Below are 14,547 nucleotides of genomic sequence, written 5' to 3'. Positions count from 1 at the left end.
CATGAGTTAGTTGAACAAACAAGAAAACAAACCATAAATAAATAAATAAATAAATAAATAAATAAATAAATAAATATTCATTGGGGAAATGAGTTTGATGAGAGATTTTCAGCTAAGCTGTTTAGCCTAACTAAAAATTCACCTTTTAAGACACTTATCTCAATGCTTATATGCTATTTTGTAAAACAGATATGAATTACAAATAATTCTTACATGAATGGAAATGAATCAGTATCTGTTCTGGGTATTTTATTCTGGTTCCACTTGTATGTGAAGCAAACTCACAATATTTAGCAGTGAATTTGACTGCACGTAATAAAGCCGGGCTGACATTATGCTTATTTCTCTCACTTGATAAAGAGTTCAGAGGTGGGGACTCTAGGGCCCCTGCTCTCAGGGGTCTTCCAATCTTTTTGGTCCTTCATCACCAACCTGTGGCTTTCAACTTCATGTTTATGGCATGACCCACCAAGGCAGTCCCTTTTTCTTTTCTTGTTTTAAATTTTGAAGTAAGATCTACCTGCTGAGAAAGGTACCAATCCAGACTATACAATCTGATGAGTTTTGATGAATGCATACACCCTATCATCATCTCTCCAATCAAGACACAGAACATGCCATTACCTGGCACACATCCCAAGCTCCCTTCAGTCGTTTCTTACCCCAGAGACAAACACCCTCCTTTCTATCACAATGCATTACTTTTGCTTCAAGAAAATCATATTGATGGAATCAGTTTACTAGGTTTAGGCCTATCATTTTGTTGTTTGTTTTCTGCCTCTCTTGCCTGTTTTTTTTTTTTTTTCTTTTCTTGTTTTATTTTGGGTTAATCAAGTATTCTTTTTTTTAATTACTAGACATTTTTTTTGAGCAGTTTTAGGGTTATGGAAGAATTGAGCTGAAAATCCAAAGAGTTCCCGTATAATCTTTCAACACTTAACCCAACACTTTCCCTGTTATTAACATTCTGCATTGATGTGGGACATTTGGTACACTTGATATGCCAATATTGACACATTATTATTACCCAGAGTCCACAGTTAACATTTCACTTTTTCTGTTGCATATTCTATGGGCTTTGAAAAATGTGTGATGACATGTATTCATCATTACAGTGTCATGCAGAGTATTCACTGCCCTAAAAAAAACCCTGTGCTCCACTTGTTCACCTCTCCCTCTTTCCTCCCCTCTGAAGCCCTGGCAAAAATTGATCTTTTACTGTCTCAACAGTTTGGCTTTTCCTAGAAAGTCATATAGATATAATCATATAGTACATAGATTTTTAAGATTGGCTTAGCAATATGGCTATGCTATGGCTTAGTATTTAAAGTTCCTCCATGTCTTTCATGGATTGATAGCTCATTTCTTTTTAATATAGAATAATACTCCATTGTCAGTATGTAGTACAGTTTATCTGTTCACCTTAGGACATACTGGTTGTTTCCAAGTTTTACATTATCAATAAAATATAAACTTTTGTGTGTAGGTGTTTGTGTGGACATAAGTTTTCAAACCATTTGGTGGGTAAAAAACCTAGGAGTGTGCTTACTGGGTCAGATGATAAGAGTATGTTTAGTTTTATAAGAAACAGCCCAACTGCTTTTCAAAGAAACTGTTTCATCTTGCCTTTCCACTAGCAATGGATGAGATCTCCTGTTGCTCCACATCCTTGCCAGCACGTGGTATTGTTAGTGCTCTGGATTTTGGCTAATCTAATAGGTGTGTAGTGGTATCTTATTGTTGTTTTAGTTTGCATTTCCTTGATGACATGATGTGGAACGTCTTTTCAGACACTTACTTGCTATCTGTGTATCTTCTCTGATGAAGTGTCTGTTCAGGTCTTTTGCCCATTTAAAAAAATGGATTATTTATAGTCTTATTGTTGAGTTTTAAAAGTTTTCTGTATATTTTGGGTAACATTTCTTTTTCAGATATTTGTTTTGATGATATTTCCCAGGCTGTGGCTTGTCTTTCCACCCATTAAGAGAAGTTTTAAATTTTCAGTATATTTTACTAGTGCATTTTTATTTTTCTGTTGGGTGTCAGGAGTTCAGCTGAGCTGGAAAAAGAGAGAGAGAGAGAATCTGTCAGGTGTTGGAGTAGCTGATTAAAACAACAATAAGGCAAAATGAAAGAGGGGTGCCTGGATGGTTCAGTTGGTTAAGTGTCAACTCTTGATTTTGGCTCAGGTAATGGTCTCATTGCTTGTGGTTTCAAGCACCACATGGGGCTCTGTGTTGGCAGCGTGGAACCTGCTTGGTATTCTCTCTCTTCCTCTCTCTGTGCCCCTCTCCTTCCTGAGCTTTCTCTCTCTCTCTCAAAATAAATAAACATTTAAAAAAATTAAAAAACTAAGTAAGCAATGAAGCCTTTAATCACTTACTAAGACAGTATATGCAAGTATCTAAAACGGGAGAAAGTGCTGAACCCCTGTTCCATTTTCTCCCATGGAGTTGCATGGGTAAGGGGTCAGCTAAATCAACACAAGCATGGGAGTGGTCTCACTGTGGAGGAAGCCCTGAACAAAAGGCTCCAGAAGTTTTATGGGTTATGAGGAGGTAGAGTCAGAGAAGGGGAAGGCCAGGAGTGGACTGAGTCAGAGTGGGGAAAAGTCTTCAAGATTCTCCTTGGCTCCCAGCCTTGCCCATAAGGAAACCTCAGCCGAGGTACAGGAAAAAGACCTCTGTCCAGGCCCTCAGATAAACAGACCTAGGAATGAAGGCATCCAGGGCTAGGAATGCAAATATGTAGGGAGCAGCTCCATCCAGGGGGTCCTGAGTCCTGACTGCACCCCCATTCAGAGACTGCAGTGCACTGGCCATGCCTCAAGTCCATTGTGGGAGGGCAGCTTCGCCCATGACACCCATTAGCTAAAGTCTTTGCAATTACCTATAGTCAAGCTTGAAAATTTCAGCCTGTAGACGGACTTCCCGTGGGTATTTACAGATATACCTGAATATTATTATTTTATTGTTGCTTTAGAAATTATATCTAATCACAGTCTGTTTAGAATTAATACTGTACCACCTTGTATGAAATAACAAGGACTTAAAACAGTATAATTCTATTATGCCTGTCTTTTGTATTTTTTTGGTCATGTGTTTTATATCTACAGAACTTATAAATCCTACAATACAATGTCATAGTCTTTGCTTTAAATTGTCAGTTGTTTTTGAGGGAGTTGAGTAAATGTTATCTTTTGTAATTATTCACATATTTACCATTTTGGATGTCATCCCAATTTTCATGAGGTGTCATTTCCTGTCACCTGAGAGCTTCCTTTAGCACTATTACAGTGCACATCTGCCAGCACTGGATTATCTTAGTTTTCTTTTATTTGAAAATGTATTTACTTCTTCTCCATCCTTGAAGAATATTTTATCTGGGCATAATATTTTGTGTTGACAGTAGCTTTATTGTTTGTTTAACTACTTTAATGATATTGTCTCATTGTCTTCTGGTTTTCATTGTTTCTGATAAGACATCAGTTTGTTTTTCTCTAGCTACTTTCAAGATATTCCCCTTATTGTTCCTTTTCATCAATTTGGCCATAAGAGACATAATTATGGTTTTCTCTGTACTTACCTGCTTGGGGCTCACTAAAATTCTTGGAACTAAAATTTTAACAAAATTTGGGAAATTTGGGAAATACTTCATCAAATACTTTATTGTTACATTCTTTCTCTGTCTTCTCTGCATCTAAGACTCCAATTTCTTATTATTGAAGCTTTATTTATTCTTTCTGAATCTATGTATCTTTCTATTCTTCATACTGATTGATTTCTACTGAGTTATATTCAAATTCATAAGTTTACTGACTTATCTCCCTACCATTTCCTATATCATAATGTAAAGTTTTCATTTCAGATATTGTAATTTTCAGTACTAGAATTTCCTTTTTTAGCTTTCATTTATTTGCTGAGATTTATCGTTTACTCAATATGATTATCTTTTCCTTAACTCTTTGAATATGCTTATAATAGTTTCTTTATAGTTTTTATCTGTTAATTACACTTTTTGACTCATTTTAACACCTGTTTCGTTGATAGCGTTCTCTCTCTCTTTTTTTAATCATGAGTCATTTTTTCCTGTTTCTTTTTACATCTAGTATTTTAAATTTTATGGCAGACTTTGACATACCTTGGAGGCTCTCGTTTGTATAATTTCCCTCTGTTCTGTGAATTTGACTTTTATTCTACCAGGCTGTTAAATTCTTGGTTGATTACACAGAACTTGTGAAGACTTGGTTTTATGCTTTATTAGGGTATGTATATTTTGTGTTTTCTCCCCTTAATCCTAGAGTAAATTCCTTAGTTCTGGGATATAATCTTTACTTCTAAAGTATGGCTTTTTGGGGGATTTCAGTGAAAAGCCCAGGTGTTTACCAAGCCCTCCTAACTTGGTGATACTTAAACTTTAAACTCTGCCTCCCCTGTGGTGGTCAGTGGAAGACATATATGCTCAGCCTTTTCATTCATCTGTCTGTTAATTTCCACTGGGCTTCTTGGATTCTCCTTCCTGCATGTATTTCATGGGGTTAGTCAAAGCTTTAAGTGGAGCTTATATTTAGATGATCTGGGACTCTTCCCTGTGGCTTCCTGTTTTCCAAAATTACCATCTTAATATCCAGCTGTGTAAACCCTGAAATCCATCTTTTGACACTTCCAGCCAATAACACAAGACTGCCTACAAGTGTTTTAGTTACCCCACGTTCTGTGAATTGGGGGTATGTTCAGGGAAAGTATGAATAACATGGATATCATCCAAAGTAATTTCCTTCTTCAAAGGGTTAAATCCCTGCAGCTTCTGCCTGGTTTTGGTCATGTCCCAGTGCCTTCAAATGGCTGTTTTTCATATTTTGTCCAGAAGTATTATTACTAGTGTTTTGTTTTGTTTTCCCAAAACCAGATCCTAAGCTTGTCATTTTTGAAGAACCCTCCAAGTCACTCATCACGTGTTTTTATGCTCAGTTGGCTAGAATTGGACAACATGACCTTCTCTAGCCCAAGCACTGGAAGGGACATTAAAGTGTAGGGCTTGTGGATCGGGAAAGGAGGGTGTCATAAAGTGTCTGCCACACTGCCATTTAAAACATTCTCTAATTCAATTTTTTTCACATTTTCAGACTCACTTTTTCTCTCCCAACAAGACAAACACATCCTCCTATATCCCATCTAAATAAATGAAGTTTGACACAATAATTTTGGATTAAAACTGAAGATTTGTCCAGGAGTTTTGTATGACCTTGATGTATAGATTATTGAAGATGATCACACATCCCAGTAAGCTTTAAGATTTGAGGACCATGGATCTTCATAACAATTCCTTGCCAACAAGGTCTGGATAGGAATTTAATAGCAGTATAATTGCTGACAGTAGCATAAGCAGCAACATCTATTTTCTCTGTAACAAATGCCTGACACTTTCCCATACACCTGCCTGGTTCCACTGCCCATCCTGGATGTCCATGAGGCAGACCCAGGAGTTCAGAGTAACCTTGATTGTGTCACCTGTATTGTGTCATCTAACCCTAGGATGTGGCTTTTATCTTTACTTTGAAAGGGAAGGGAAACCGAGACTCAGAGGTCCTAGCTATCATGAAAACAGAGCGAATAGTAGTAATGATTATTTGGGCCCATCCTATATGCTTGGTATTGTGCTAAATGTCTTCATTATGCACTAGACACTATGAATTATGCTCGATTTATAGGTAGAGAAATTAAAGCTTAATGACATTTAAGCAATTTGTCCATTGTCACAGCTATCAGAACCAAGATTTAAACTGAAGCCTATCTGATTCCCCATAACTTTGCTCTCAAAGCCATGTCACTCCCTAGATGTTGGTGAAAGACTATAACAAGGAAACACAATTCTGGTTATTTTACTAGGCACAGTATAAATTGTATCATTCAAAGAGATGAACTTTGTTTACCCTGGATCAATAAAAAGGAAAGCAGGGAGTTTTATTTTACTCTGATTGAAATCTATTAAGAGCTAGTTTAGGACAGAGTAGATACCAAACTGTGTGGAAGGGGCCTGGTGGAGGTAAGAATGGGGGAGGGTACATGTGGTGTGTGTGTGTGTGTGTGTGTGTGTGTGTGTGTGTGCAGACATGCGCACATCTCAGAACATTGGCTGCAAAACAAGTACAGATTGAAACATACCAATCAATGGATCTTTAAATTCATGCCAGTTGCTAAATGAAATGGAACCTTGCATCAAAGGCAGGTACCGAGAGCTCAGTAAGCTCACTGGTCTCCCTCTGCCAATGTGCTTATCTGTCTCTCTGGTTGAATGGGACTTCCCATGCTGTCTCTTCCTTGCACATCCCCTTCCTCAGCTTTGGCCTTGCCAGCACCATCTCCTTCTGCCACCTGGATCCCTGTGAGAGTCTCCCAGTAACCATTGGTATCCAAGACCTCAGCAGCCCTTCTCATCTCCAGAAGCGTCCTAGGACTTGGACTATTGGTAAGTGGGTGCCAAAGGATGGAAGGGTAAGAAGTTTATAAACACTGTATAATGTAGCTGAGAAAGCCATTAAGAATCTTCTCCTAGGCGGGTTCTGAGACACATTGCTGAAGGTGGCTTTCATCCTCACTGCACAGAGGAGGAAACTGTGGCACAGAGAGGGGCCTTGCTCCAAGAGTCAGCTCTAGAAAGGGACTGGAGAGGGTCTGCACCAGACTTCACTAAGGCCTAGGTCTGGCTCTGTCCCTGTCCCTGCCCACGATGAAGACACCAGGCAGCTCACCTCCAGAATTTGCTTGTTTAATCTGCTCATTTGCTTGCACTGAAATGAAGGAGTGTTGGGGGAGGGCCGTGAGAGGATCCAGTAATATTCTAAGAGTTCGATAAAACAGAAGTCCTCAGAGCTCTAGATTCTGTACTTCTTTAAATCCTCCCTGAATGTTTGTGGCTCCTGTGGGCACTATATTCTGAAGTTTACTAAAACCATCATGTATTTAATTTCTGAAAAAAATCAGAGAAGGTTTTGCAGTGGCATGAGACATTGACTAGTAAAACCAGTTGCAAGCTAACCCTCATGCACTGTTGTTGGGAAGGCAAACTAGTGCAGCCACTGTGGGAAACGGTATGGCAGTTCCTTTAAAAATTAAAAATAGAATCACTATATGATCCAATAATTCTACTACTTGGTATTTGCCCAAAGAGAATGAAAACACGAATTCAAAAAGATATAGGTACCCTCATGTTTATTGCAACATTATTAATAATAATCAAGATATGGAAGTAACTCAAGTGTCCGCTGATAGATGAATGGATAAAGAAGATGTGATATTTACAGATGGAGTTTTATTCAACCATAAAAAAATAATGAGATCTTACCATTTCTAACAACACAATGGACCTAGAGGGTATTATGCTAAATGAAATAAGTCAGATAAATTCTATGTGATTTCATTTATATGTGTAATCTAAAGAACAAAACAAAGAAGTAAACAAATAAAAAGCAGAAACAGACCCATAAATACAGAGAACTGTATGATGGTTTCCAGCAGGGAGGGAGTTGGTTGGTTGGATGGGCGAAATGGGTGAAGGAGGTGGGAGATACAAGCTTCCAGTTATAGAATGAAAAAGTCACAGAGATGAAATGTATAGCACAGGGAATGTACTAAGTGGTACACTGAAGGTACTTAATAGCACTATATGGTGACAGGGGGTAGCTACACTGTGGTGAGCATAGCATGACATATAGAATTGTCAAATCACTATTTTATACACCTAAAACTAATGTAATTTAGTGTGTCAGCTAAATAAAAAAACGAAGACAAAAAATCTTCTCTTAGACAGAAAATAATCACTTGAGGGGTGCCTGGGTGGCTTGGTTGGTTAAGCGTCCAACTTCGGCTCAGGTCATGATCTCACGGTCCGTGAGTTCGAGCCCCGCGTCAGGCTCTGTGCTGACAGCTCAGAGCCTGGAGCCTGTTTCAGATTCTGTGTTTCCCTCTCTCTCTGCCCCTCCCCTGTTCATGCTCTGTCTCTCTCTGTCTCAAAAATAAATAAACGTTAAAAAAAATTAAAAAAAAAGAAAATAATCACTTGATAGATGGTTAAGATTTCCTACTATACATAAAATATTGTAATAGGGATATTAGATTTAGTTGTAGCCTGCAGAGAGCTTACAAATCAGTTGAGAAGCAGATGTACCAAAAAGAGCAATAAAAATAATAGACTTATTATTTTTTAAATGTTGGAGCTTGAGCTAGGCTTTTAAGCTCAAGTATTTGAATACATAAGGACCAGAACAGGCTGAGATGAACAGAAGTAATTATTCATTCAAACAAGTGATATCTATTCTAAGCCTAAAATGTGTGATGGCCATCATGCTCTACATCTAAGCATAAGTAAATAACATGGACATGATGCCCACCCTATGGAGCAGATAGAGAGAAGATAAGTAAACAAAATAAATATGTGATTACCACCTATGTGTGTGTGCATGCACATGTGTGTACACAAGTATGTGTATGTATGTATATTTACATGCTTTCAAACATTAACTGAGGAATAAAATAAATATATTTGATGGATGAGATAAGGGAAATGGCAGGTGGTGGAAATAAAAAGGGTGAAGCAGTGGTGGCTTGGGCATGGTGCTGATAAGGAGTAAGAAAGGCACAGACATACAAAGTGGGAGATCGAAGACAGCTACAATGAGGAGCAGCTGGCACAGCCGCCCAGGGCAATGTGGGTCAGACCGCTCAGGAGCTGAGTGGAGGGAAGTGGCTAGGGTGTAGAGATGGAAGATGGGAGGGGAAAGCTTCCAGGAAGTTCCTTAGGAATACTAAAGAAAGAGTTTACATGGAAGGAAGGCTCATGAAGGGGAAGAGTGAAACAGCCTTGGAAGAGCACATAGGAGCTGATTAGAAGGAACCTCAAAGCTGCTGCAACTTCCCGGAGGGATGACAGTATGGGTGTCATCCTGCTGGGTGGATGAACCGGGGCCTTCACAAGGCTCTTCTTGTGGCTGTTCTTAAACTATTCCCTGACTTAAAGAAGGATGAAATCACAGAACAGCCGCTGTGGTTGCTATTACAGGTGTCACACAGATGGACATCCACCTAGTGCCTAAAGCAAATGCTTATTGCATATTCAAGATTGTTATTTGTCAATGGAGCAAAGTGAGTCTCCCTCAAGTTAGTGAAAAATGTTTAATGGAAAGAGGGTATACTCCCCTAGCAATGCCATTTTTCTGACATTTTGTTATGAAAATGTTCTAACATGTAAGTGAGCATCTATACACCCACCCAGATTCTACCACTAATATTGCACTGTAATTATTTTATCACATGCCTACCCATCTATACACCTATTGGTACATCTTATTTTGGGTGAATTTTAAAGTAAATTGCAGACATCAGTACACTTCATCCTAAACACTTTAGCACATGCCACTAACTAGAGTCCAATAATTGTTTATGGTTATGTTTTTCTTATGAGGTAAAATTTACATACAATTAAATGTATACATTTTAGGCATACCATTCTGTGACTTTTGACAAATATGGACACCTTCATAACTCACATCCTTATCAAAGTAAGGAACATGACCATCACCCCAGAAAGTTTCCTCACCCTGCTTCTCGGTCAATTGTGACCACACACCCAGCCCCAGGCTCTCACTAGAGGCAACTGCTACTCTAAATTTTTTTCCCCACCATTGATTAGTTTTTTAGAAAACTTTGTGAAAAATGGAATCAGAGCTTACTCTTGTATGTAAATCTGTTTTCATTCAGTACAATGCTTTTTAGATTCATCCCTACTGTTGTGTGTTTATTCCTCCTAATTGCTCAATAGAATTCCATTGAATGGACATACCACAATTCATGTATCCATGTATCCTTTTAACTACTGAGGAACACCTGGGCTGTTTCTAATTTGATGCTGCATTTCACAAGACTGTCTTGCCAGAGCCTTGACACGTCAGAGACAAACTCATCCTGTGGATAAGGGTATACTGCACTTCCTTTTAAAGGGTTAGAAAATGTCAGTGGCAAAATATAGAAAAAAACAACATAGTTGTTCTTACAAGAACTATGTTCTTACAACATAGTTGATGGTGACATTTTTATTACCAGGCACCCTGCTGGGTGACATTCCTGTTAACAGAAATTTTCTTTCCGTCTATTAGATTGCTAAAGCAAATAAAATCTCTCCATAAATGAAGGACTGTTATTCTTTGCAGTGCTTTCCTGCTTCTGATCACTTATTTTTGCCATAAACATTGCTCAAGTTCAACAGCACTGCTCTGTACCAACTCTGAAACTGGAGGAAAAACTGACATAGCCTTTTACCATGTTTCAGGTTTTCCAGTGGTTTAAGGTATGTGCCTTTTTAGAAGACAAGATGGTATTTCCATCTTTCAATGGTTTGGCTAGGGGAGGTGACTGTCTTAAAAGTAAAATTAATTGCTGAGAGAAGGGAATTGAAAGTGAGCAATAAAGAATGTGCTGGTCACTGTGGAAGCCACAGACAACTATGTGGGGTCAGACCACCCACACTGATGTCATTGAGTGAGTAGACATCGAAGCTTTAGATCTTGAATCCAGCTCTGGCTTCTGGAGAGGCATAGGGCAAACCAAATCTGTGAAGAGAACAGCTCACAGAACCTTTTTATTTCCATTTGTCTTTCTTCTCCTACTTCAAATTCTCTTGCTTATCATTAAATTAAGAAAAAAAAAGGAATATGTGGTATTATAAGTAAATTGAACCTTTTAAACTCAGGTTTGGCGGCCTTGCCAACCAATTTGAGAGACACAGATTTGCTGCTAAATCCAGGTGCATCCAATTCAGATGACAGACAAAAGATGTGTGGATGTGGATTTCTGACACTCTGCTGTGGTAAGTGAGGTGCCACAATTACACCTGGCCAAGAAATCCTCTTTGAGGATTTATGACATTGTACTTCTCATTCATCTGCCCCAGGAATCAGCATACTATTTTGTAATTTTAAGTCTTAGTGAAATTTAAAAAATTGAATGAAATTCAGAAATGAATTTTTTTTGAAATGATACTTTTAAGTAATAAAGTTAGGGTCAGAAAGATGAATGGTGTTTTTAATTCATGTCATTTATAAGCCCCTGAAGATTTCATGAAACATGGTCCAGATAATATCTTTGATGTATTTGACCTATGTAAAAATCAGAAATGTTAGGGTTATTATGTCATTTCAACAAAATGATTTTTTCCTTGGTTTTATTATTAACCCTTTATTATCTTTGGATCTACAGCCTCAGTCTGGTGGGCCCAATTGTAATCACAAATTCCTTAAAATATGGAAGAGGGAGATAGAAAAGTCAAAGAAAGAGATACAACAACCAAAGCAAAGGTTGAAGAGAGAGATTGGCAGGTACTAAGCTGTTGGCTTTGAAGACAGAGTGGACCATGGGACAGGAAATGCAGACAACCTCCAAAAGCTGGAATGTTCTCCCCTAGATTCTCCAGAAGGAACATGGCCTTACCATACCTTGATTTTGAACTTCTTACATCCAGAAGGAACTGTTAAGATAATAAATGTGTATTGTTTTAAACTACTAATTCATGGTAGTTGGCTACTGTAGCAATAGGAAACTAACATATTCCCTTGCATACTAAGATTATAACTAAATCATAGATATTTCCAAGTTTTTTTTTTTTTAATGTAGCTTTGTTCTGTAAAATAGTATCACCAAAAAGTGATTTCTAAAAGTGCATGAAAAACAGTGTCTGAACTAGTATATGTCTGCAGGACAGTGACCTTGGCTCCCATTTGCCAACCTTGTATGAACTAATTCATGGGACAGAAGCACCTGTGCAGCAGACCAGATTGAGCTAATTAAGTAACCAAAGATGGAAAGGGCTTGTTTCTGCCTTGGATGTGGTGAGTTCAGAACATGGAGGGGGATGTTAAGCCTAGGCTCACAACTTACTGGAAACTACATGACTGAGGGTTCCAAGTACCTGATGGGGATCAGTCAAGGCAAGGCCAACTCTGTCTGGGAGCCATGGGGAATCTTTGTGGCCTTGAACTGAAAGAACTGAACAGTATTTCTCTCTCTTTGCAGTTCAAAGCCTCCAGTCATTTTAATTCATCTTTCCCCAACTCCAACTTCTTAAACACTCTGGCTTCTCCTTTCTCCTTTTTTCCTTCTGACTGTAACCTCTTTTTCACCCACCAGATTTGTGCAGCAGTGATAAATACATCCATAATGGGGCAAAATTTAGAGCTGGGGTCCCCTCTCTGCCACTGCCCCTTACATTTGAATAAGTACTACTTCAGTTGTTGGGTTTTTACCTTTCTGTCTGCATATCTTCTTTGAATTAGAGAAAACTCTTATAAGTAAGGTCTATGTCATCTGGGATTTTTCTTTTTTAATGTGTTTAAGGCAGGGATCAGCAAACTATGACCTGTAGGCCCAATCTGGCCTGCTGCCTGTTTTCATAAGGCCCATGAGCTAAAAATGGTTTTTACATGTTTTAATAGTTAGGCAAAAATCAAAAGAAGAAAAATATTTCATGACATGAGAACGTTGTAAAAAAATTCAAGGTATACAAATAAAGTTTTATTGGGACACAACACTTTCATTCATTTACATATTGCCTATGGCTGCTTTCATCTATGATGGCAGAGACAAAATGACCGGCAACACCTAAAATATTGACTATCTACCCTTCTTTGTTGACCCCTGGTTTAAGGGATATGACCTAATGAACATATAGAAGATACTATTAAATGATGTATTTGACTAAAAATAGGGGTCAGGCCTTGAAATTTAAAGAAATTAGATCAGATAAATGGCAATCCAGGAAGCTATACTTTAATTTATTCAAATTTGTACCAACTAGGCATGTGACTGGTTGCATGTAACAGAAATCCAATTATAGTGGTGGAATCAGAAGATTGATTTATCTCCCCTAACAAGAATTCCAGGGGTTGATTGTTCATGAGTGGGGCTATGAGTTCTTAATGCTTTTAGCATCTTGGATTTCTTCAATCTTTCTGCTTTTATCCCAATGCATGACTTTCAGCCTCATGATAGTGATGCCTGCTGTACCTTCTTCTTTGTGGCTAAATTCTACTAATTCCAACTTGATTGGCTTAAAAGTTTATCTCTACTATTTAATTACAATAAGATTTGGGTTAGATGTGGCCTTGGAGCCAAGAACTGTGGTTTCAGGGTCTATGGATGTGTTGGCAGAGCCAGGACCCAGAGTGGAAAGCACAGGAGATGAGGTGGGATGGTGAGGATGTGCTCAGAGCCTTAGAGGCCACTTTCATTCATATCTCATACACCATGAGCCCGTGGTTCTCATGGGTATACATCAGAATCCCCAGAAATACATGCTCAAATCCAGATGGTTGGGCTCAACCCCTGGAGTTTCCGATTCAGGAGGACTGGGCTGGGCCCAGAATCTGCTTTGCTGACAAGTCCCATGGTGATGAATGGTGTTTACAGGAGAAGACATAATTTTGATGTTAATGGTCTTAGGAGCACCTTTCCGCACACCTAGAGAGGATCATTGAAACTCTAATGGAGGGCAGGGCAAGGAGCTTCTCATCTCAATGAGGCCATTCAGTTGCCTTCCTGGTTCCTCCTCAGGCACAACCATGCTGGGGGACTTGTGTGTACCAACCCCCAGGATCTTGTCAAAGGCAGATTCTGATTCAGAAGCCATGGGGAGGAGTCAGAGACATTTCTCTAACAAACTTCCAGGTGAGAATGCTTGTCTGGGGATCACATGTTGAGGGACAAGCCTGCAGGAGTCTACTGTCTCCCTCCTCTTCCTCAGCCTGCATCACAGCAGGGCCACCCTGTTTCCAACCCAAGCTATCTTCCGCTCTGCTAGAGGCAGCAATGCCCAAATATTCTGGGGGTAGGGTGTCCACATCTTTGTCAGTTCTACTGAGCCCAGGAGAATATCTCATTCGAATGATGTTTTCAACTACTTGGAAAGATGCTGGGCCACTTTCTCAGAATTAGGAAGTCAAATTTTTTTTTTCAATTATTATTTTCCCCCAGATTCAAAGATTGCTTTATTCCCAACAAAATAAGTACTTTTAGATTACAAGATAAAATATGAAAATGATGTCCAAGCTCAGAACTACAGGCAAAAGAACAGAAAGGGCACACATTGTGAGAAAATAGAGAATTACAGAATGTTTCTGTGGCATATTTCAAGTTCTGCATTTACTTTATTTTCAGCTGTGTGCATTTATCTGCTTGCTGTAGAACCAGTTGGAGTTTTTAATTTGCACCATGAATAATGCTGCCAGAACTTTCCCTTGCATCTGTTGGCTCCAAGGTTCTTCAGTAGCCAGCTGGTCACCAGAAGTGACCATAAAAGCAACAACCAGTTCCAAGGAAAATCATTTCTTCCGTGGAATAAGACAAGGAAGGGTGCCATGGTTCCTCATGTTCTGGAGAGCCCTTTGAGGGACTCTGGAAAGATGGATTTTACTAAATGTCCCAGAAACCCCTTCCGAAGAAGAAGAAACCCTGATGAGGAGTCCTTGCCAGTGCTCCTCTGGAATCTGGCTTCAGAATTATT

General features: G+C 38.9%; 1 protein-coding gene across 2 annotated transcripts in view; it reads left to right on the top strand.

The window, feature by feature from the left end:
* The window catches only part of CD93 (CD93 molecule), a 33,692-nt gene that overhangs the window by 15,344 nt on the left and 3,801 nt on the right, over nt 1–14,547 (top strand). Inside the window, exons 2-3 of one of the 2 annotated variants that reach the window (XM_042931764.1) lie at nt 6,341–6,468; nt 14,202–14,273. In XM_042931764.1, the coding sequence (XP_042787698.1) occupies nt 6,341–6,468; nt 14,202–14,263 (190 nt within the window). In that variant the 3' untranslated portion in view covers nt 14,264–14,273. Of the gene's footprint in view, nt 1–6,340; nt 6,469–14,201; nt 14,274–14,547 lie in introns of those variants that run through there. The other variant, XM_042931765.1, reaches the window with a different exon arrangement.

The sequence above is a fragment of the Panthera leo genome, chromosome A3 (genome assembly GCF_018350215.1).
Source record: "Panthera leo isolate Ple1 chromosome A3, P.leo_Ple1_pat1.1, whole genome shotgun sequence".
Classification (NCBI taxonomy): Eukaryota; Metazoa; Chordata; class Mammalia; order Carnivora; family Felidae; genus Panthera; species Panthera leo.
This window is presented reverse-complemented; position numbering and strand designations above follow the sequence as displayed.